The sequence below is a fragment of the Helianthus annuus genome, chromosome 4, assembly GCF_002127325.2.
Source record: "Helianthus annuus cultivar XRQ/B chromosome 4, HanXRQr2.0-SUNRISE, whole genome shotgun sequence".
Lineage (NCBI taxonomy): Eukaryota > Viridiplantae > Streptophyta > Magnoliopsida > Asterales > Asteraceae > Helianthus > Helianthus annuus.
The window spans coordinates 166,516,754-166,541,456 of record NC_035436.2 but is presented as its reverse complement, the minus strand read 5'-3'; the positions used below and the strand labels follow the sequence as shown (position 1 = coordinate 166,541,456).

The following is a 24,703-nucleotide window of genomic DNA, read 5'->3' as shown; positions in this document are numbered from 1 at the left end:
TTTGAAGGTTTGATTGAGTTGGAGAAATTTGGTCAGTTTGTAGAGACAGAAGATGTTGGTGAGAATCCAGTAATGGCACGATCTGTTCCAGAGTGTAGTGTATCTGCACGTGCTTTTGTTGCTGAAGAACATGATATTCCAAGGAGAGTTGAAGGTGAGCCTGAGCCAGAGCGTATTACAATTAACTCTGACGATGAAGGTGTTGAGATAATGTGTAACTCTGATGATGACATAGAACTTCCTCCTGAAGTTAATGCTGATGCTGTTTCTACGGTTGAGCCAGTGATTACTGCTGAAAATTTGGCTATGCTAATAAAGTCAGTAACTGACAAGATGGGAAATCCTCCTTCCGATCTGTCAGTGTCAACTGAAGAGCCTGTTGAAAGCCCAAGGGATTCTGATTCCATTCCATTAAAAAGAAAAATGAGGGATCCTAGACCTGGAATGTTTGTTGAACAAGGAAAAGATCAATCCGTGAACATTGCTGATGATGACGAAGGTTTGTATGACTTCGATTTTGAAAAGAATGTTAGCGATACTACCACCACTGCAGAGAATATGTTTGATTTTGACGTTAATACTCAAGGAGATGATATAGCTACGATGGATGTTGAAGTTCAAAATGAAACTGGGCCCAATGTTGAAGTTCACAATGAAGCTGGGCCCTCTGGAATTGTTGATGCTGGACCTTCTGGAATTGTTCATGAAGAACCTGGCAGTTCTAGTGGTAAAAGGCCTGAAGAACCACTAAGAATGCCATTTGATAGTGATTCAAGTGATGAAGATGAATTTATCAGCATGAGAGATATGAAGAAACGAATGGTTGTGCTTGAGCAAGATTCGATTCATAAAGATGCAAAGATTATTCAACTTGAAGATACTATTGTAAAGAAAGATCAACAAATTGAACAACTTCAAGGAGACGTTAGCTTGTTATTCAACATTGTTTATGATTTACGAGGAAAGTTGGAAAAGAAGTTTGGGCAAGAATTTTCTGATCCAACTGATGTTGAAAACAGAAGAAAAGCTATTGCTAAGGATGATGCTGAAAGAAGTGCTGCAATGGAAAAATATTTCACAAGAGTTACAGATCCAGTTGCAGACAGAGAGAAGGCAGAAAGGTTGAAAAAGAAAAGAGAGTTAGTGATCTTGAAGAACAAGAATGCAAATCCAGATGATGAAGATGCTCATGCAACTCATCATTTAATGGATGTTGGTGAAACTCTCTATGATAAAGTTGGAAATCGTTCTGGTGTAGTTAGCTGGGGATATGATCATGATCGCAAGAGATGGTGGATCAAAAGAAAAGTTGGACCTGTCGAGTGGTACAAACGTTCAGGACAGTTTCAGTCTTTCACTAAGGTGGATTTGACAGACTTGTCTAATGCTCCTTATGTGGATGATAAGCCTGGTGGTCCTGGATATGCATTCTTTGAGAGATTGAAGAGGGAGGTTGCTAGAGGTTTTCCCTCGATGCGTACGGCAGATTCCATTGTTAAACCGGCTAAAGGGATTAGGGATCCTTACACAAACAAACGTATGAAGATTGTGCATTGGCCAGCTACAGATAAAGAGAAAACAATTCCGTTGGTAAGAAAGATTCCCAAAGGAGCACTGAAGACATTACACTTTTGGGCATACGATGAACGTCTTGGGCAAGCGGTGATTGTTTGTGATGGAGATGCAAGTTATTGTTTGGTAGATCAGATTGACTTGTTGAATCTTGCAGTTGAAGATCTGGAAGTGTTGGCAAGCAATCAAATCAGAGCTACAGAGAAATATGAAGAAATTGCTAAGGGTTGGACGTCTGCTGTAGCGTCTGTTCTGCATATTCAAAAGAAGGGATTTGGTGGATATAAAGATCGTATAAGTGGTGGTAATCAAGGCAACTGAAGTTAGAAGAACCTTCATGCATAAACCTAGGGGGAGATTGTTGGAACCCGAAGGTTTATTCGTGTAGGTTAGCATAGTTTGGGGGTTGATTATGTACTTGTTTATTTCTTATGTTTTGGGTTAATTATGTAAGGTTTGGGCTAGTATAGTGGGTGTCGCATGGGCTTAGATTTCGGCCCAGTTGGTTTTGTATTTAAACAACATTTACCTCATTGTTTGAGGTTGTTGTTTTGGAGAACAGTTGGGGGCGACATCAAGGAAGGAACCGAGTTCCTATCGATCTCTTGTATCAGTCATAGCGAGTCTTTGAATGCAAGATATCGGTTTGTGTTTTGATTATTGTTTTCATCTTGTTTATTAGTTTATATTCTTGAATCGGCTTGTGATTGATTTCCGCGCTTTCACAAGTTAGAGTTTGATATCATTGAGAGATCCTCACGGGTTTTACACTCATGCGAGAACCACCCTTATTGTGAGAACCTTGATAACCAATGTGAACACAACCTAAAATAGCTAAAAAAACCTAACCCCCACCCCCCCCCCAAAAAAAAAAAAAAACCTAAACCCCCCCCCCCCCAAAGCTAAATGCTAAAAACTAAAACCCCCAAAAAAACCTAAACCCCCCTCCCCCACCCCCCAAAAACCTAAACCCCTCCCCCCCCCCCCCCCGAAGCTAAAATGCTAGAAACTAAACCCCCAAAAACTTAAAAAATGTAAAAAAAAAAAAATCTAAATTTTTTTTTAATATTTTTTATGCTCAAATCGCTACTTTTAGTGGCCAAAAATTTTTTTTTTTTGCTTCGAAAAGTAGCGATTTTTATATAAAAATATTAAAAAAAATTTGTGTGATTTTTAGCTATTTTTAGGCATTTTTGGTGTGTTCACATTGGTTCTCGCGGTTCTCACAAAAAAGGTGGTTCTCGCATGATCTTCTCCCTATATATATATCTGAAATCAATAACCACCTGTAACCACAACCCTCCACCTCCACCTCCACCTCCACCTCCACCTTCCACTGCAACCACCACCACCCTTTATCTCTATAACTAAAAAAACCTGCAACATATCCTCAAACTTTCCCAAATCCCCTTCAACGAATCTCCGCCGCAGTTGGTCACCATCTACAACCCACCACCACTCCGGCAACCACCACCTGTAACCGCCCCTAACACCACCTCCACCACCACTCCGACCACCACCACCTGCAACCACCCCTAACACCACCTCCACTACCGCTAACCCACCTTCATCATCCACCACAAACAACTATCGCATCCACCATCGCAAACCCACCACCACAAAAATCCAGATCTACGAAAACACCTCCACCGTCACCGTCATTCTCAAACACCTCAAACATCCCCGTCGTTCTCAAACACCTCCACTGTCGCCGTCGTTCTCAAACACCTCCAGCGTCACCGTTGGATTCACCGGTCAGAGATATACAGAGAGAAGAGAGACAAAACATGAGAGAAAGAGAGAACATGAGAGGGATTTAGGGCAGAGTCTTTTGTATTTATAAATCTTTTTATTTTTTTACAAACTAGCCCCTAAACATAAGTTGTTTTACAAAATAGCCCCTGAATAGATGAAATGACAAGAGTACCCTCATGTGCAAGGCACACGACCAGATTTAACCACAAAATTTAACTGGGTTTGGCCTAAAGGATATAACGTGCAAGATTTTGAAACGTTAAGGACAAAACTTGTCTACTTTTACGCTAAAGGACAACGCCTTCAATTTGGTGTAAACATAAAGGACAAAACTTGTAATTTACTCTTGAAACATTGAATGCTGAAATGATGGGAAGGTGCAGAAAAAAGAAGGAGAAGGGGAGAAGAGGTGGGGTGGGGTGAGGGTAGGTGGGTACTGGGTAGGGTGAGGGTATAAGTTTATGTTTTAATTGTATTTCTAATTTCTAATTAGTAAGGGCATTTAGGTAATTTCACACCAACTTAACACCAAAAACTAACTCCCATCCGTGCCAGGGACTATCCGAGAACGAAATTGCAAAAGTTGAGGACTATAGCTATAATTTTAGAAAGTTAGTGACTAAAGGTGAAAAATGGGCAAACCACAAGAACTATCCGGACATTTTTCTCTTTTTTCTAAAGTATCAGATTCGATTTCTAAAGCTTCACAATTTAAAAAAATCTTATACTCACCATTAGACCTTTACACTTCCATGTTCATTATGTTTAGCTCAAATGACACCACAAGCCCAACGTACACCTCCTATTATTTCAGCCCAAATGCCTTCCCAGATCCCGGTTCCACAAACTCAGCCCACACCCCCAACAAGTTCAGCTCACACCCCACATTTTGATTTTAATTCCAATGCTCACATCCCAACAACTTCTGCCATCAGCACCTCGTCACCCATAGCTCAATTATATTTTATGTATTAATTTATTTTCCCCAGAATTAACTCAATATCTGTTATACAATCATTGTATATACACGAAGCGGTTCAAGCGACGCAGGCGTCTTGTCGGCCACCCAGTGGCGGACCCAGAAATTATTTGTTGGGGGTGCAGATGAGGTGTTCAGCCATATTTTTAAGATGTGCGGTCGGGTTTTTTGCCTAAAATATACACAAAATTATTTTTTCAAGAGATGCGGCCACCCACCCTGGCCAAAGGGTAGGTCCGCCCCTGCGGCCACCCTCGATGGGTTTAGAACAACATACAATTGCCCATTTACCATTATAAAACCTTGGGAGGTTCTTAAAAATTTTTCAAAGTGGTATCTTGTGCCATCAGTCAAACTAGGCCAATCATCAAAGTGTTCCAAGGCTTCTTCAGGCACGTCTGAGCCGCGCTCGTTCGCAGATGGATCAGATGGTCGTTCTTATTTAGACCTAATTGACTTCAACAACGAGCAAGATTTTGAGGAACCACAAGAATTGCAACTCCCACCAGGTAGAGACAAAAACAAGGCAGCAGCTGCAAAGAAACAAAAGGCAAATCAACTTCTAGAAGACAACAAATACCGAGGGCAGATCAGGTGGCTACTCCAAATTAGACGAGAAACTTGCTCGAATTCTCTCCCCTAAAGGAACAAGAGATCCAATTGCAAATCAGTAGGCAAAGGGAGGTAGACATGAAGTTTCTCCAAAAACCCATCTACTCTCATCTATACGAGGATGATTGTATGATTATGGAACTAAAGAAAGAAGAGACTCGAGCAAAATATCTAAAAAAATAGAAGTTATTTATGTTTTAAAATGTTATGAAATGTGATGTCTTTATTTTCAATGTAATGTTATTTTTTAATATTATGTTTTTTAAGGGTAAATTACATTTTTCGTCCTTTATGTTTGTATTGGAATGCAATGGATGCCCTTCAAGTTCAATAATTACATTCACAATCATTTATTTGTAAAACGCATTACACCCTACGTCCTTTAGCCCTAACTTGGTTAAATTTTTTAGTTAGGTTTAGTCAGTTAAGGGCAGTTTAGTCATTTTACCAACTTAATTAAAAATAGTTTTATAAAAAATTATAACTATAACATATTTATATAATGAAAAATATTCTCTGAACTCTCTCTTCCTCTCTTAACCTTGTAAGACTGTAACCTAAAGTTCCACAGCCACCACCCAGAGCCACCATCCAGCCACCACTCCAGCCACCACCATCGCTCCGGCCACCACCTAAACGCATCACTACCCATCTCTCTTCCTCCCAAAGGCCACCACCTATCACCATTAAGAATCATCACTACATCTCCGGAAACCCACATGCGACCACCACCTGCCGGCACCAACCCACAAAAATAATTACACCCCACGCCAACCTCGCGAAGAACCTCTCCTTCAAAATCTCAGATTTGGGGATTCAACGTGAGGTGACAGATCTGGAGGTTTGGTGGCGGTTAGGGCTTTTTTTGCTCCGGTTGTTGTCGCTTTTTGTCGAAATCTTTATTAGAACCGGAATCTTCTTAATCGGAATTGGATGACAAGTATGATTGGGGTTCACGCCTGATTGAATTAAAAAGATTTGATTATCTCTTTTTTTAATTTGGATTTTAAAAGATTTGATTATCTCTTTATAAATCAAGTGGATTTTTTATAAGCTTTTAGAATATTTTATTATCCTAAGATCTGGGCTTTTAAGATGGAGAGTTGATAAGCTGCAAAATACTGTTGGTATAATAAGGGTGAAGGGAGTGGTTACCTAATAGAATAGGTAAACTCCCAATTCACCCAATCACATAGCGCCATATCAATTGTTTACCTAATGCTAAAAAACGTTGGCGGTGGTTTACCTAATGAGGTTTAGGTAAACTATTTAAAAAAAAAAGAAAAATGTGTGATTGGTTGAGAAGAAATGAACCCCACCACACACTCTCTCTCTCCCCCTTTCCCTCCCTTCACCGAAAACACCCTCTCCCCCCAAATCGGTAATCTTGATCGTTAAACAAAGCTGGCAGTGGTCACTGATCGGTGTCGAACATGATTACCGACTCGACACCGTTCATGCTAAGTGATTTACTGACTTGCATTCATATATGGATCTTGAAACAGATTTGTTTATGTTAAATCCTATTTGCTACTTTCACCACTTCATGAGGTTTCTTGCAGTAACAAGTAACAGGGACTGCTATTATCTTGGGGAGTTTCCATACTAGTGTAGAGTCTATAGCCTTTAAGGTTCGTATCTGTAATACACTTTTTACATAAATCTTTTACGAAACAACTTTTTTATGCTCCCATTACACCTAAAAATGATAAAATTGTATTCACAGGAAATCTGCTTATTAAAATGTCGAGGTCAGTAAGAAGCAGAAGACTCGATAATGTCATCAAACTTCATTGGCGTGGCAGATTAAAAAGCAAACAGTTTAGAGAGAGATAGGAGGCATATTTGTTACACAAATAGTTTTTAAGATAGTAAAAACACGAATTTACCCTCATGTGCAATGCATATGACTAAATTTAACTGAAAATTTTAACCATGTTAGGGCTAAAGGACGTATGGTGTAATGGTTTGTACAAATAAAGGATTGTGACTGTAATTATTGAACTTAAAGGGAAATCATTGCAATAAGAGACAAACATAAAGGACGAAAAATGTAATTTATCCTTTTTTTTAATTTAAATTTAATGTTTATTATATTTATTTATTTAATGTCATAAATATAAAAAGAACATAAAAATGATTGAGTAATGATTGAGATGGTTTTATGCCATACCATAGGCTTTATTAGAATGATGCAATGGAGCCTCCTGGTTAACATGACGCATACGTGACGTTGAGGTGGTACAATGGAGCCTCTAGGGACTTCTTTTCATACCATTATGTCAAGGAGATTTAAGACAAAAACAATATTATAAAAGTTAAATTTGACGACCTACTTAAAATTACATAAAGTAAATTATATACATTTATCGTAAATGAGATTTGATCACTTTACCACTTTAATCCAAAAATAAAACTTTTGGTAACTGGACCCCTAAGAGTTTTTTTTTTTTTTTTTTTTTTGTCATTTTCTTCCAAATCATTAATGCGACGCACTTATTTTTTCCGGCTTTCAATAAAATTCACCACAATAAACCAAACCGATACCGTTCTAACAACATCGATACCGATACCGATACCGGTATTTGTTTTAATGGTTTTCTTAACGTTCTTCCATATGCTGTGACAAATTAAACCGATTTCGACCGAATAACATCGATGTCGGTATGGATATTATCATAACCGGTATCGATATTCGTTTTTATGGCTTTCGATCAATGTAAGCCACATGTTGGTATTCTCTTGAGCATATGTCTTTTGGTTGTCATTGCGAGTGCCAGTATTATATTGTTGTTGTAATGAGTCGAACCCATGTTGACTGAATATCCGTCGCAACGGTGGGAAAACCTACTGGTTTGAAACGTTTATGAAAGTGTATTGTAGGCTTGTAGGTGTTGAAGATATGCCTGATTTTGTTTAAAGTTAATACGGTCATCACACCTCAGTTCAATCCTTTTATAATTCCATGAGGACATTTTCTTACCCAAAATTGACCCTAAACATTCTCTTTATAAAACCATTGTCGACCATATATCCGATGTCGTAATGAATCAAACCGATGTCAATTGAATATTACCCGCAGCGTGCAGAAAAACCTACTAGTTTGAAACATTTATGAAAGTGTATTGTAGGCTTGTAGATGTTGAAGATATGATTTTGCTTAAAGTTAATAGGGTCATCACACCTTATTTGGATCCTTCTATAATTCCGTGAGGACCTTTTCTTACCCAAAATTGACCCTAAACATACTCTTTATCTACCCCACCAAACCGTCCACCAACTCAAACAAGCATTTTTTTTTTTTTTTGATTTTTTATAATAAAATGACAAATAAAATGGATTAGGATCTCTATTATTTCTGTTGAGGATAGTATTAAATATCACTATATTAGAACCGTGTATTACATGGGTTAAATAAATGTAATTTTATATATTAAATAATAAAAAGTTATATCTTTATGGAACTCGCATATTGTTCTGGTTAAATAAATGTAATTTTATATATCAAATAATAAAGAAAGTTATATCTTTAAAAACCATGTGTATTACACAGATTAAATAAATGTAATTTTGTATACTAAATACTAAAAACGTCGTATCTTTAAAAGACTCGTGTATAATCAGGTTGAATAAATCTATCAAATGATAAAAAATACACCAATTGGCAGACAATCCAATAATTAAGTTTCAATGTAGCCACAAAACTCTATAGAAAAATAAAACTCCATAACTAAATCAAAAATTTTGCCATAGATTTACATAAAAAAGAAAAACTTACTTGGCGATTTTTGATAGGGTTGTTCTTATTTTGGAACGAAATATCCGATGTATGGTTTGGGATGGGAGACGTCTATGCTTTTTCCAATTTTGAAACAAAGGAATGTTCAAAACAAAAATAGACGAGTCAATACGACGATGATGATGATAATAACCACGTTTTATAATCTTATTTTAAAAATTATGTGTATTACACAGATTAAATAAATGTAATTTTGTATATTAAATATAAAACGTCGTATCTTTAAAAAAACCGTTGTATAGTCGGGTTGAAAAATCTACCAAATAATAAAAATAATTAAAAACCATGTGTATTACATGTGTTGAATAAATCTAATTTTACATAGCAAATGATAAAAAAAGTTATATCTTAAAAAACTTCGTGTATTACACGGGTTATATAAATGTAACTTTATATAGTAAATGACAAAAGTTAAATTTTTAAAAACCCCGCATTTTACACGAGTTGAATAAATATAATTTTGTATACCAAATAATAAAAAAAAGTTATATTTTGGAAAATTGGTATTTAATAACCAACCTTTGCCCAGTTGGTAAATAATAATCCAACCTACAGAATTGGTATATAATAATCCTACCTATCAATATGTTGGTACTCAATGAACCTCCGTTAGTTTTTTTTAACTGAAGTTAGTTTTTAAGTTTTATTTATTACACAAACAGTCCCTGTAGTTATATGTTACTAGTTTGAAGTTTTATTTATTACACAAACAGTCCATGTAGTTATAAAAAAATCATAAAAATCCTAAAAAATAAAAAAAAATCTAAAAAATCAAAAAAATTCTAAAAAAATCAAAAAAATCAAAAAAATCTTAAAAAATCAAAAAAATTCTAAAAAATTCTAAAAAATCCTAAAAAATTCTAAAAAAATCATAAAAATTCTAAAAAAATCAAAAAAATCAAAAAAATTCTAAAAAATCAAAAAAATTCTAAAAAATAAAAAAAATCTAAAAAATCATAAATGAAGCATTAAATATTTATACGATTTATATACGACAACACTAGTTATCGATATAATATTCAAAACGCAACAATCAATGAAGCACTAAATATTTATACGATTTATATACGATTTATACAAAACTAAAATGAAACTTAAACAAACAAACCCAAATCAGATTCTGATTTTTGAAATAAACTGAAGTTTTAAACGAATAATTGTTCCAACTCTTACCGGAACCGAGACGACTACGTGACCAAACTGACCCGAAATAAAACCCGAATCGTCCGGTGACTGAGCCGTGACCCGAACCTGCTGATGTGCACCTGAATTGAAGCTGAACGAACCGAACATCAACCGCATCATCTTTCATCATGTACCAAAGAATCATCACCATCAACAAAATGATCATCACCCCCTTCAATTTTTTGCAGGAAATAAAAAGAAATTGAGAGGGGTGTTTACCAGGGTTAGTCGAGAGGACGTCGAACAGAAAAAAATAAAGAATGCCCCACCACCGTCTGAGCCTCCACCGCCGCCGCCGCCGTTACACCATCCTCTCCGATCTTGTCGTCTCTCTCCTCTTTCTCCGAGTTTCTCTCTCTCTCCGTCTCTCCTTTTGCTTCAGATCTGCACGTGTGAGAGAGGGGGGGTTCCACCGACGGAAAGAACCACCGGTTTCACCGGCCGGCGAGGGAGGGGGTGGACCGAGTGAGTGTTTGGTTTGGGTTTTTGTCACACGTAGAGGAATGAAGCCTCTGTGTTTGTTTATTATGTAATCGAGAGTGAGATGAGAGGGAAGAAGGGCATGCTTGTGTGTATCAGTTTGAGAAGAGAAGCCTGTGCTTGTATGTATTTTAGGTTTTCTATATTTTTTTTATTTTTTGAGATTTTTTTGATTTTTTTAGAATTTTTAAGATTTTTTTTGATTTTTTTAGAATTTTTATGATTTTTTAGAATTTTTTTGATTTTTTAGGATTTTTTAGATTTTTTTTGATTTTTTAATATTTTTTTTGATTTTTAAGAATTTTTTTGATTTTTTAGAATTTTTTTTTATTTTTAGGATTTTTATGATTTTTTTTATAACTACAGGGAGGGACTGTTTGTGTAATAAATAAAACTTCAAACTAGTAACTTATAACTACAGGGACTGTTTGTGTAATAAATAAAACTTAAAAACTAACTTCAGTTAAAAAAAAAACTAACGGAGGTTCATTGAGTACCAACATATTGATAGGTAGGATTATTATATACCAATTCTGTAGGTTGGATTATTATTTACCAACTGGGCAAAGGTTGGTTTATTAAATACCAATTTTCCTTATATTTTTAATAAATTAGGATAACATTTAATATTAATTTATTATTTATATATTAAATATAAGATAAGTAGGAAAGAGAGGTATTTGTTTTAAAAATATATTAAATTAACAATTTAGATTTGAGGATAATATTTTATTAAAATATGATAAGATTTAATATTAATTTATTATTTATTTATTTAGTTAATATAAGATAACTACATATATGAGGATGTCTCAATGAATGACACGTGTCCAAAACTTGTTTCTTTTATTATAGTAGATAGATTAGCATACCATATTAAGTTGAAATTATAACGCTTTATCAATCCCCTTTTCTATGTACTTACACAGAGAAAATACAAAGTTGTTAGAGTAAACTGTAACTTTACCCCCTGGGGTTTAAGCCAATTGGCACTCTGACCCCCTCTAACAAAATAATTGCAATTTTACCCTCAACGTTGATGTTATGTCGCAATTTTACCCCATGCTGTCTAATTCTGTTTAAAGTCAACATAAGTTATTAACGGTCAAAGGGCATCATCGTCTTTTCCACACTAGTTTTATATCTTACTCAACATAACACCCTAATATATCACATTCGCTGCAATCTTACTCCCCACCTATTAAGCTCTCCTTCGTTTCTTCTCCGGCGACATAACGATGAACAGTACAGAGATGGTGAAGGTTTTACAGTCATCGGTGGTTGTCGGAGAAGGTGTACGGTGGTGATGAAGGTGATTCAGGTTGTAGGTGTGAGGAAGACGACCGGAGATGGTGATAGGCGATTGAAGGGGTATGGCCCCAAAAAGTCGCGCAAACCTCATAACAGGTTGCACGTGAGACCATACTCCTTAGCATAACAACTTGATAATAACAGCCTCGCGCAGCTTACGTCACATTATGACTTAGCCCCGCGCGAGGAAGAGCACATAATAAACTCAGATAGCAACACTTAGTATAAAAACAATGGTATAAGTGAGGACACTAACCCCGCGCGGGTTAGTTGCCACCAAACAAAATCCTCTCCATAGGAAGACGCGCTGTTACTTACAGAGGTACACAGGGTACAAGTGGCAGTAAAAAGAGCCAATGAGCGTCCAGCAGGCTCTGTTCAATCGTGCGCCACGATCTTCTGACGATAAGTACACAAGGACGCCTACATGGCACCAATCAAGAGACGGGGACAACTGTCCCACGATCTCCACTTGTCTGCTGATGACAGAAGGGACAACAAGGCCGACAACAATGACACGTGGCTCCAATCAAGGTGCGCCAGCACCGACGAGCATCTAGAAGCCACTAAGCAGTCGAGGCCAGCGAGGCAAAGAGCATATTCGTTGTTGTCCGTTTCTGGCCCAAGGCCCATCAGCCCACAACCTCTTACACCTCTCCGGCTATAAATAGAGACCTTCATTCCTCAGGTTATTCATTCTATTCTCTCGGCTCTCACTCTTTACTACTTAATTACTCTCAAAGCAATCGCTTATTCTCACGCCGGAGCCCGGTTAAGAGGGAAACCCCCACATTCCCCTCTTAACGAGTAACGGTGTTCTGTTTTGCAGGTTGAGTAACCAGTCGGAGCTCAAATACCTAAAAGAAGATTAACCATTATGATAGAAACATAAACCCCTCTAATTAATACCTTAATTAGATCACTGTTTCTTCATTGGCGCCCACCGATTTTTTCTATAACCACCCTCATCTTCTTTATTTGAGCCTTTGACATCTTTTCATCCTTCGACTATGACTGGTCAAGGAATCTTTCCAGAGTTCGGCTTCGGAGCCAACTCCAACACGGCCTTGGGTGAAGGAGTCCAAAACCTCCAAGCCCAAATCGAAGAGATAGGTGAAGTTGAGATCACCAACACGGGGGGTCAGCGCGGGAGCGTTACCCGTATCACACAAATGGCTACCCCAGGTAACAACGGCGAAGGACCGTCCAACCCGGTGCCACCTCAAAATGTATCTGCATTACTTGGCTTACCAGAGGGCGAAACCCCAGCCTCGTGGTATGCCAAGAACATCGCCACTATCAATGCAGCATACCAATCGCTCATCGCGCAGCAAGCAGTGTTGACGGCAGAACCGTCCTTGGTCACTCCTCTTAGTCAGGGGGTGCGCCAAATGCCACCACCAGCCAATCTTCAAGGCAGAACCAACAGGCCTCCCCCTACAAGACGTGTAAGCGTACAAGACACGCGCGATACAAGAGGGGAAACGGATAGTCACTATGAATATCCGTCGAACCTTCAACGAGGCCCTGTTCACAGCCGGCTCACGCCGCGCAACATGAACAATGAATGGGAAGAAACCGACCCATACGATCCTACATGGGAAGGTGATGAAGAGTCGTCAGTCTTCAATCGTTTACCAAAAAACCACGAGTACTATAAGCCAAGACAACATATTGGCTATACAGAAGAAGCTGAAAGAGATTTCCGCCTGGCTTACAGGCCAGCGGAAGCTGCGGAACACTCCAAGTTTATCCCGAAAATCGCACTCGCACCACTCTCACGAGAGAAGCTACCCCCAACCGTTGGGAAATTCAATGGGTTGACTGACCCAGACGACCACGTCAGAACATTCACGAGTGTGGGCTGCATGGGAGGTTGGAACATGCCCATGTGGTGCCACCTGTTCATTCAAACGCTGACCGGAGCGGCTCGCGCCTGGTTTGACAGCCTTCCGCCCGGAAAAATTAAGTCATGGACAGACTTCAAGACACAATTCTTAAGCTATTTTAGCCAACAACGTCGCTATCAGCGTGATACGGCGGAAGTAGAAGATATATGGCGAAGGGATGGTGAAGGTCTTGAGGACTTCATCACGCGTTTCAACAAAGAATGTTTAGAGATTGGCGGCGTCAGTGAGCAACTCATGCGCTGCCACTTCAAGAAGGCTATACGCTGTGATAGCCTCATTAGAACCATCACAGGCAAAGATGGGATGCCAAAAGAGTGGGATAAACTGATGGAAGCAGCAAAGATCGTCGCACAAACCGAGGAGTCCCTTGCTGGTGGAAAGGGTTATTACTCCGAAGATCGATTTTCAAGAGCAAACGAGAGGCCGCGCGACAACAACAACAACAAGCGCAACAAGTACAAGAGTCATGACTGGAAGTCTGAGAGACCCAGAGGCCGCGACGACAGGCCACGTTACAGAGAAGATGCGCGAGATACGATTGACCGAATCGGTTACAAGAAAGCAGTCAGAGACGACAATCGCGACAAACACTGGACTCCGCTCACAAAAACTCCAAAAGAGGTGTTGATGACGGAGAATGTCGATTTCAAGGCGCCAAGGCCGATGACAAACAAGAAAGGGCAAGACCCTAACTTATACTGTGATTTTCACAAAGATTCGGGGCATTTGACCGATGACTGCTACAGTTTGCGCCAGGAAATCGAAAGAGCGCTCAAAAGCGGCAAGCTAAGCCATTTAGTGAAGAATGTGCGCAAGGACACCCGTCAACTCCAGCGTCATGATGAAGGCAGCCACAAAAAGGTGAGACGGCTAGAGACTCACATGGTCAACGGACCAAGATACACCGCGAGAGAAAAAGGCAAACGGCCCTACGAGCCTTCTTGGCAAGAACAGCAAGTCATATTCCCAGTAGTGCGCGGCGGTCCTCGCGCTACACGACCCGTCGTCATTACTGGCATAATTGGTCACTATGAAACTGAATACATCTTCATCGACCCAGGAAGCACAGCCGACATCATCTACGAACAATGTTTCAACCAACTCGATGAAGAAGACAAAGCGAGACTCGAGCCAGTCGATTATCCTTTGTCCGGCTTTTGCAATGAAATGGTCTTCCCTCTCGGGCAAATCAGTTTCCCTGTCACGCTCTCTGACGGGAAACACTCAAGAACAACAAATGTGAACTTTATGGTAATGCCAGTGAAATCAAGGCATGATGTGCTTCTTGGAAGGGAAACACAAGGCGAACTAAACATGGTGACTTCAACACCTCATTCTGCCATAGGGTTTCCTACCAAGACAGGCGTCGCAATCATATACGCCAAGAAAGAAGTGATGTCAACTGAAGAGATGCGCCCGACAAAAGCGGCGAAGGTCTCTACGACCGAGCCAGAAAAATGGGTCTTAAACCGCAAGTACCCTGAGCAGACAGTGACAATTGGCCACGCCATTTCGTCAGACATCAGAAAACATTTGAAGCAACTGCTGTTCCGCAACATGGATATATTTGCCTGGACGCCGGCAGACATGACCGGTGTCCCGCGCAACATCACCGAGCATTGCTTAAACACTTACCCATCTGTCGAGCCAAAGGTCCAAAGAAGGCGCAGCCTAGGGGCAGACAAGACAAAGGCAATGAACGAGCAAGTATGCGAGCTGCTTAAAGCCGGGATCTTGCGGGAAGTAAGATATCAGAGTTGGGTGGCGAACCCTGTGATGGTCGAGAAATCAAATGGCGGATGGCGCATGTGCGTAGATTACACTGATCTCAACAAGGCGTGCCCAAAGGATTGCTATTCCTTGCCTGAGATCGATAAAAAAATCGATTCCCTCGCGCCATACCGATGGAAGTGCTTTCTGGATTGCTATAAAGGATACCATCAAGTGCAGATGAAGCTAGAAGATGAAGACAAGACAGCCTTCAGGACTGATCTTGGAATATTCTGCTACACCAAAATGCCTTTTGGTTTAAAGAATGAAGGCGCGACCTATCAACGCTTGATGGACAAAACCTTCGCAGGTGACATCGGAAAGCACATTGAGGTTTACATCGATGATCTAGTGGTGAAAAGTCCCGAAGAGGACCAAATGTTAAAAGACATCGAAAAAACGTTCAACTCATTGCGCAGCGTAAATATGAAACTAAATCCAGCCAAGTGTTCCTTTGGCATGGAAGAAGGAAAGTTTCTGGGCTTCATTGTCACAAACGGCGGTTTCAAGGTGAACCCAGAGAAGGTACAAGCTATAGAACGAATGCCCTCGCCAAGAAACATCAAGGAAATGCAACGACTAGCCGGCCGGCTGGCCGCGCTAAATCGATTTCTTTCCAATCACGCCGCAAAGTCGTATCCCTTCATTAGCACGTTGCGCAATTGTGTGAAGAAGCAAGAGTTCAAATGGACCCCGGAAGCCGAAACAGCTTTTCAACAAATGAAAGCGTGTCTGATCGAACTCCCTACGCTGACGGCACCGTTTGAAAAAGAGCCCCTTGTGCTGTACTTGTCCTCCTCGGATAAGGCAGTAGGGTCAGTATTGTTGGTAGACAGGAACGGCGTGCAAACCCCGATCTATTACGTCAGCAGGATACTCACAGACCCAGAAACAAGATATTCCACAATGGAAAAGCTGGTTCTTGCGCTACTACACGCCTCCCGAAGATTGCGCCGATACTTCACAGGCCATGTGATAACTGTGCTTACCAATTTCCACATTGGCACTATACTTCAGAAGCCTGAGACATCAGGCAGATTGGCAAAATGGGCCATTGAACTGGGCGGCCATAACATCTTGTATAGGCCGCGCCCAGCCATTAAGGGGCAGGTCCTCGCCGACTTCATCACAGAAGTGCCGGCTGATAAAATCAAGGAGTGCGAGATGGTAGAGACGCCCAAGGAAAACACAGCAGAGGAGATTTGGATGCTTTACACTGACGGGGCATCAAATGAAGATGGCGCGGGAGCAGGTTTACGTCTAGTGAGCCCAGAAAAGCACGAGTTTACTTACGCCATTAAGCTCGACTTCAAAAACACCAACAATGAGGCTGAGTACGAGGCTTTCTTGGCAGGCTTACGCCTCGCCATCAAGATGGGAGCAAAACACGTGCGCGCACATGTGGATTCACTCCTGATAGCCAGTCAGGTAAATGGCATATACGATGCGAAGGGTGAAGTCATGGCTTTATATCTGGAACAAGCGAAAGAATTGCTCCAGCAATTCAAAACCCACGAAGTCATACATATCAATCGCTCAGAAAACAAGCCCGCAGATGCCCTGAGCAAGCTCGCCTCGACTTCCTTTCAACATCTCGCCAAGGATGTAAGGATAGAGGTACTCAAGAACCCTTCAGTTTTACTGCGCCAAGTTAATGTAATCGAAACAGGGCAGACATCATGGATGACCCCCATCATCCAATACTTGCAAGAGGGGGTGCTTCCCGAGAACAAAGCGGAAGCAAGAAAAATCCAAAACAAAGCCCTACAGTACGAAATGAACAGCGGTATCTTATACCGGAAATCCTTCCTGGGACCACTACTGCGCTGTGTGGACCCCCAGGACGCGAATTATTTGATAAGGGAAATCCATGAAGGGATTTGCGGCATCCACTCCGGACCAAGGATGGTTGTCGCGAAGATCATGAGCGCCGGTTACTACTGGCCTGGTATGCATGTTGACGCCATGAAAGAGATCCGCAAGTGTGACTCTTGCCAGAGACACTCTCCAAAAACACTGCGTCCTAAAAACGATCTCATTCCCGTGTCCACCGCATGGCCCTTCCAACAATGGGGAATTGACATGGTGGGACCCTTCCCGGATGCACCCGGCGCCGTAAAGTTCATCATAGTAGCTGTTGACTACTTTACAAAGTGGGTAGAAGCCAAAGCCCTTGCATCCACCACAGCTATGATTGTGCGCAAGTTCATATGGGAGCACATCATATGCAGATTCGGCCTCCCGCTTAAGATCGTGACAGACAACGGCACCAACTTTGCTTCAGACGATCTTAAGAACTGGATGAAGGAGATGAACATTGAACACACTTTCACCTCCGTTGCGCACCCACAGGGCAACGGACAAGTGGAAAGTGTGAACAAATGCATCGTCGAAGGGATAAAGGCCAGATTAGGAACAAGGCGGCGCGGATGGGTCGATGAGCTCCCAAGCATTTTATGGGCTCATCGGACCATGCCAAAGACGAGTACCGGCGAGACCCCTTTCAGCCTGGTCTATGGCTCAGAGGCGGTAATCCCGGCGGAGATTGGCCTGCCTTCGCCGCGAATGACCACGGTCAACAAAGTTGACAATGAAGCGGAAAGGCGTCTAGACTTAGACTTGTTAGAAGAACGACGCGAAATCGCAAGAATCAGAGAGGCCAAATACAAAACCCAACTGGAAAGGTACTACAACACAAGGGTTCGCATTTGTACCTTCAATCCAGGGGAGTACGTCTTTCGCGACAACGAAGCGTCAAATGCGGAACGCCCAGGGAAATTGGCACCTAAATGGGAAGGCCCATATCTGATTCATGAGGTCCTAGGCAAAGGGGCCTACAAATTGCGCACCTTAGATGGCCACATCTTACCAAGAACTTGGAATGCGCAACAATTGCGCAAATGCTATATGTAACCTTTTCGGCCTTGCGCCATTTTTCAATTTCGCCACGCCGGCTACGAGCCATTGGCAAATATGTATGAAGGCCTAAGAGCCAACTTCTGATTTGAATGAAAACATACGACATGTTCTATTACATTGTTTTTTCGTTACAAATGCATGTTAAACTTCTGATTAGCGCGAAAACACTCCAGCATTTTGAGATGGTTCAAAACCACCTCCAAGGTCCTCCGCAAACAAAGCGCGAGACCGGGTGGCCACCTTATACTTAGATAACGCTTCCATTTATTCGAGCTAATTTAACCTAAGTTTTTACAGCAATGCAATAATTGCAACAGAAAAAACGAAGTCATTTCATTGTCATTAAAACTGCGCAAAAGCGCATCACTTACAATCAAGTCAGAAACAAAGGCACAAACGCCTATCAACAAACTAACAACCTACTCTATTTGTCTTCTTTCTTCTCACCATCATCATCTTCGTTCCCTTCACCATCGTCGCCATCGTCATCACCTCCGCCATCATCACCAGCTGCTTCCTCATCAGATGATTCAACAGTAATCGGTGGATCAAGGATCGCCTTGAGGCGCTGACACCAATCATCCTTTTTTAAGGCACTAACAACCAAGTCCATGATGGGCAAGGAGAGGTTGTCATATGAGTTCTCAGCACTGGCCAGCGCAGCATCAGCTTGTTCCGTCACTGAGCAATGACTTGTATCGAATTCTTGTCCCAGCATTCGCTCAACGTGATCAGCACACTCCAGGTAACCTCCTCGATGACCAACTGCACGCGCCGCATCCGTAAGAGCAGCAACAGCGCGATCTAGCTCGCCGGCGTTTAGGATGGAGTTGGCAACCTTCATCAAAAGAGGAGCATTAAGAATAAACTCTTCAACATGTTAAAGAAAAAGGTAAGGCAAAAGGGACTTACCAGCACTATTCCCCGAGTGCGCATCCATTCTGCTTCAGAAACAAGCGTGTCCACAATGCCTTGGGCCTCAGAATAATTTGTCTGAGCCACGTTAAGCGCCGCAGTGCTGACAGCACGCGCCTCCTCAGCATCGGTGGCCTTGACCTTCTCAGCCTCAAGGTCAATCTCCAAAGACTCGCATCTGTCGATTTGCTCATTCAAGCGACGCTTGAGTTCCGCTATCTCAACGTCCTTGGCATGGAGATCCTTGTCCTTGTTAGACAATTGCACCTTGGCTTCAGTCAGCTCAACCTAAAAATTGACAAACACCTTGAGAATTGACTTAGAGAAATCTCGTAAACAAAAAGGAAGAGCGGGAATCAGTAGAACTAACCTCCATCTGCTGCTTGGCAGTTTTTTCACCCTGCGCTTCCTCCACCTTTGAGGTCAAGTCCGCAACTGTAGCCTCAAGACCAACGATCTTCTGGCGTAGAGCATAAGTACGCTCGTTGTCTTGAGCGCATATACGCTTGAACTCGGCCTTCTCCTTGGCCAGTTGCTCTTCCACATTATGAAGTTTCTTTTGCAGGCCCTCGCGACCCCACTCTTCAGCTTTCCTATCAGCCTCAAACTTGGCTTTCTCCTCATCAAATGTGGCCTTAGCCTTCTCAAATTCACCAACACGTTTTAGCACACGTTCTCGGTAAGCCTCCCAGTCGGCGCGCTCTCTGACCATTGTTCGCCATTCACGAACTATCTGATGGTTAGCAGATCGAGCGTTGGCCTCGGCAAGAATGTAAGTGCGATACAACATTTCATGCGGCTTCGCCTTTTGACGGTTAACTTCGCCAGGAGTGAATTGGTTCAAGTACCAATCGCGAGAAGGACCAAATTCAACAAATGTATCCTTCTGCCTTAAGCTCCAAGGGGCTTGATGAGGAGCATCACCACGTTCCTCTTCAGTATAAGTTTTATAATATATGTCCCCGACAGTATCCTTCGCACCTATCACATTGGGGTTATAGCCCCCAGCTCCTCCAGAGCTTGCACCACTAGACACATAGCGCCCTAACCCCTTAGAGGTAACAATCGGCGCAGCAGGGGGAGGTTTTGGGACACCAGACTGCCCTTGAACAGAAGACTGATCGGCAGCTCTTTCTTTCCTCGCCTCTTCCGCCTTCCTCTGCCTATCCGCCTCCTCCCTCAGCTTTCTCTCCTCTTCCGCTTTCCTCTTCCTCTCCGCCTCCAGTTTTCTCTCCTCCTCCTCCTTCCTCTTTTTCTCTTCCTCTTCTTTGCGCTTTCGCTCTTCAGCCTTCTTCTGCGCAGCAATCCTACTCTCTTCTTTCCTCCGATCCTCTTCTGCCTTTCGCTGCGCTTCAGCAGTTTTCGCAGCATCACGCGCAGCAGAATCGGAAGGTTCAGTGGCAACCTTAGGTCTTTTCGTGCTGGGTTCAACAAACTTAACCCCCTTTTCAGGGGTCTTCTTCTTGATCTCTACAAGAATAAAGCAAACGCACTTGAGCAAAAAGAGGTTAAATTATAAAGAAGGGAGATAAGAGCATACCAGGAGAAAACTGGTATAACGAGCGCAACTTGCTCTTCTTCCCAACAACGGGAATAACAACTGAAACAGGCGCAGAGGCCATACCAGTTGTCGCCTCGCTTCTACCCCTCTTTCTTCCAATCAACGGGGCAGTCTCTTCTTCCTCTTCTTCTTCATCCTCAGGTTGAGATGGAGTTGCGTCAGCATCCGGGTTACGAGAACCCGCGCTCCCAGAGCCCTTTGACCCACCAGCGCCAGTCTTTCCCATAGCTGCATATGATAAACCTTCATAAGAGTCACTGATTATCACGTAATCGTCTAAGTCACGTTGCCGGAGGCGAAGCGTACCTTTGACAGCAGCAGTAGTTGCGCGACTGGCGCCAGGACCCTTGCTGGTCACTTCAACATCCGCCTTCTTTTTCTTCTTCGAAGGTTTCTTCTTCTTCTCCTCTGGGTCAACCCCCAGATCGCGCAACACACCTGCAAAGATTTTAGGCAACGAACTTAACTCGCCATTCGAAGACCCTACTGACTCCTCGCTGGAAAGATAGAAAGTCTCTTTCCCAGCAGAAGTCACAGAGCGCAATGGACGAGGTTTAGGATATTGCGCACCTTCAGTTGCATCCGGCGGCGAGGCGAAGGCGTCAGCAGGAGGAAACATGAAGTTCCCTTTTATCTGGTCATACCAGCCTTCCTCATCATCGCGCAGAGGGCGAACGCCCATGGAGCCACCAAAGGCTGGGAAGGCAGCCTGATAGAGTTGCGTCTCTACACAACAAAAACAAAGTATAAGAAACCAGTTAAGTGAATGTACTGGGAAACAAAACAACAAGGGGGAAAGTATCTAACCTTGATCCCCGATCTTCAAGACCGGGAGTTCCCTGCTACTAGGTGACCACTGGTCACTCATCTTGGCAGCAACCAGAACATTCTCCCCAAATACCCGGTTAGGGGTTGCGGTAAGCTGCTGATACCACTGAGCAGACTTCGGTATAGGAAGGTCCTCCTTTGGTATAACCTCGGTCCATTCCCTAAACGGCATAGCTATTGGCAAGACTTCCTCCCGGATGAAGAAGAACTTGGGTTTCCAGTCGTGGAAACTCTTGGGAGGATTCAACAAAATCTTCTTAGCCGTACCACGGCTAGCAAAAGAAAAGAACCCCATTGTTCTTTGCAGTTGATAGAAGACACGAAACTTATTCACCGTCGGCTCAATGCCGTGAGATTGACACAAGAACTCAAAGTGCCTCACCCTCACCATCCCAGGTGGGCTTAACTGCGAAATATGAAACTTGTAGTAGGACAATATGCTACCAAAGAAGTTAGTCGCCGGCAGCCGGAAGTTTCCTTGAAGGAAGAAGTCTTCGAACAAAGTAATGTAACCGGGTGGGGCATCAGCCGCGGTCTGACCCTGGGCAGGGTACCGGGCATCCCACTCCGGTGGAAACCTAAAACTTCGAACGATCTGTTCGAATAAACCTAAGTCCCATCTCAGGACTGGGACTGGCCCCTCCTCACTAACAGGAGCTTCTTGATGTTCTTCACTCATATTTCAAGAAAAAGCTGGAAAAAACTTGAAGAAAGTTTGAAGATTTGAAGAACGTTTGAAGAAGATGAAGAACAATATGAAGACTCAAAGAGAAAAAGGGAGAAGAAACGAAGAGAAAGTGAATCTCTCACCTTTCTCTTCGGATATATATACCCATCGCATTTAATGCGATGGGTAACCGTGCCGCACTCGCCGCAGGGGCAACCAACGAGAGGTTGCCACGTCAAGCGGAAAAGCAGGGACGACGGTTACCACGCGCGCGTGGCATCCACTCTCCTGACATGAAGTGCAACCGCCGCAGGCGGCATGATGACATCCGTGCCAGGGGTCAACTCAAGCGTCGCTCTCAGCGACTTATCTCACCAACCTGTCAGAGGTTCAAATTTCGAAGTTTCCCGCCATAAAACGTGCAAGTAACTTCATGCAGAAGTCACAAGAGTCGCGCCAGATATACGTAAACTACTAACACCTCGCGCGATTAAAAGGACAACTTCCCCTTCTCTTATTTTTATCAAGTCCAGAGCTCCAACCACTTGCGTTGCGCATGGTGCAGCACTGGACTGGGGGGACTTGAAGGGGTATGGCCCCAAAAAGTCGCGCAAACCTCATAACAGGTTGCACGTGAGACCATACTCCTTAGCATAACAACTTGATAATAACAGCCTCGCGCAGCTTACGTCACATTATGACTTAGCCCCGCGCGAGGAAGAGCACATAATAAACTCAGATAGCAACACTTAGTATAAAAACAATGGTATAAGTGAGGACACTAACCCCGCGCGGGTTAGTTGCCACCAAACAAAATCCTCTCCATAGGAAGACGCGCTGTTACCTACAGAGGTACACAGGGTACAAGTGGCAGTAAAAAGAGCCAATGAGCGTCCAGCAGGCTCTGTTCAATCGTGCGCCACGATCTTCTGACGATAAGTACACAAGGACGCCTACATGGCACCAATCAAGAGACGGGGACAACTGTCCCACGATCTCCACTTGTCTGCTGATGACAGAAGGGACAACAAGGCCGACAACAATGACACGTGGCTCCAATCAAGGTGCGCCAGCACCGACGAGCATCTAGAAGCCACTAAGCAGTCGAGGCCAGCGAGGCAAAGAGCATATTCGTTGTTGTCCGTTTCTGGCCCAAGGCCCATCAGCCCACAACCTCTTACACCTCTCCGGCTATAAATAGAGACCTTCATTCCTCAGGTTATTCATTCTATTCTCTCGGCTCTCACTCTTTACTACTTAATTACTCTCAAAGCAATCGCTTATTCTCACGCCGGAGCCCGGTTAAGAGGGAAACCCCCACATTCCCCTCTTAACGAGTAACGGTGTTCTGTTTTGCAGGTTGAGTAACCAGTCGGAGCTCAAATACCTAAAAGAAGATTAACCATTATGATAGAAACATAAACCCCTCTAATTAATACCTTAATTAGATCACTGTTTCTTCAGCGATGGTGATTATGGTGAACGACGACGAACAACGCTGACTGAAGATGATGAATGATGGATGGAGGTGGTCGTCGATGATGATTATGGTGAACGACGACGAACAACACTTCTCCTAGGGGCTCATCTGTAAAACTAGAAAGACAAGAAACCCACCGGTTAATTCATGTAACCAATCATAAAAATGAATTATTGACAAAAATCTTGAAATAATATAACAAGACATCACATACCTGAAATGTTGCAGAAAGACAGACAAACAAAGGAACAGAGCAATTAAAACTGAAGGTCCATTAAAGAAACAAGAACCCAGTTCAATAAAAACAGAATTGAATTGGTTGAATCAGATTAGAGGTGGACTTTTCTTCACAATGAGCATAGTCTTCTTCCCCTATATGCTGAATTAAAAATATTAAGAAAAGGATAAATATCACTTTCCGTTAGTCAAAGGAATATTTGTTTCATGATTAATAACAAAGGCACCAAAGAATGAAAAGGTTACATAGCAACTAGAAATTGGTTTATGCTCTTACTGTCACGAAAAAAAGTGCAATTATTTCCTTTTTTGGGTTTATTCTCATAATGAATGACAGCCACAAAAATTAGAATGAAAATGTCAAGTGGTCAAAAAAAAAAAAAAAGTCTCTGGATTTAGGAAGTGATAGATAAAAGAGCATAGGCCTGTAATGCACCCTAAAGATAGATAAAAGAACCCATCAGGAAATGAAGTTTGTTCATTTGCAGATGATAGCATTCATCCAGAGCATCATGTTCAAGGCTTCAAGTTAACTCTGTGTGAATTGGTGGTTGAGGTGGGTGGTGGAGGAGATGAGGTGGAGGTGGGTAGCGACGATGGAGGTGGAGGTGGGTGGTGGCGGCTGATGGTGGTGGAGGTGGGTGATGGCGGCTGATGGTGGTTTAGGCGGGAAAGGTTTTTTTTTTCTGCAGGGGGTAAAGTTTGCAATAACTATTTAACACC

General features: G+C 42.3%; 2 protein-coding genes across 2 annotated transcripts; one reads left to right on the top strand and one right to left on the bottom strand.

The window, feature by feature from the left end:
• The first annotated feature begins 14,266 nt into the window (after window positions 1-14,266).
• LOC118491578 lies at window positions 14,267-17,247 on the top strand. The gene is made up of 2 exons (XM_035989457.1): window positions 14,267-14,787; window positions 17,043-17,247. The coding sequence occupies exons 1-2, from the start codon at window positions 14,267-14,269 to the stop codon at window positions 17,245-17,247; spliced, it is 726 nt and encodes a 241-aa protein (XP_035845350.1).
• Window positions 17,248-18,412: 1,165 nt separating this feature from the next.
• LOC110933886 lies at window positions 18,413-22,338 on the bottom strand. The gene is made up of 7 exons (XM_035989456.1): window positions 21,576-22,338; window positions 21,339-21,494; window positions 21,075-21,206; window positions 20,748-20,996; window positions 19,578-20,677; window positions 19,205-19,495; window positions 18,413-19,130 (listed from the first exon to the last, which is right to left on the bottom strand). The coding sequence occupies exons 1-7, from the start codon at window positions 22,273-22,275 to the stop codon at window positions 18,717-18,719; spliced, it is 3,042 nt and encodes a 1,013-aa protein (XP_035845349.1). The 5' UTR covers window positions 22,276-22,338; the 3' UTR covers window positions 18,413-18,716.
• Between the last annotated feature and the right edge of the window lie 2,365 nt (window positions 22,339-24,703).

What these genes read in the sequence shown, in the direction of transcription:
- LOC110933886 (XM_035989456.1), bottom strand. Translation starts at nt 22,275, where the DNA reads ATGAGTGAAGAACATCAAGAAGCTCCTGTTAGTGAGGAGGGGCCAGTC. An exon ending in AACTACTGCTGCTGTCAAAG is followed by an intron (nt 20,997 to 21,074) that starts GTACGCTTCGCC and finishes TATCATATGCAG; the next exon opens with CTATGGGAAAGACTGGCGCT. An exon ending in GTTATACCAGTTTTCTCCTG is followed by an intron (nt 20,678 to 20,747) that starts GTATGCTCTTAT and finishes TTATTCTTGTAG; the next exon opens with AGATCAAGAAGAAGACCCCT.
- LOC118491578 (XM_035989457.1), top strand. Translation starts at nt 14,267, where the DNA reads ATGACAAACAAGAAAGGGCAAGACCCTAACTTATACTGTGATTTTCAC. An exon ending in GAAATGGTCTTCCCTCTCGG is followed by an intron (nt 14,788 to 17,042) that starts GCAAATCAGTTT and finishes TAATCGAAACAG; the next exon opens with GGCAGACATCATGGATGACC.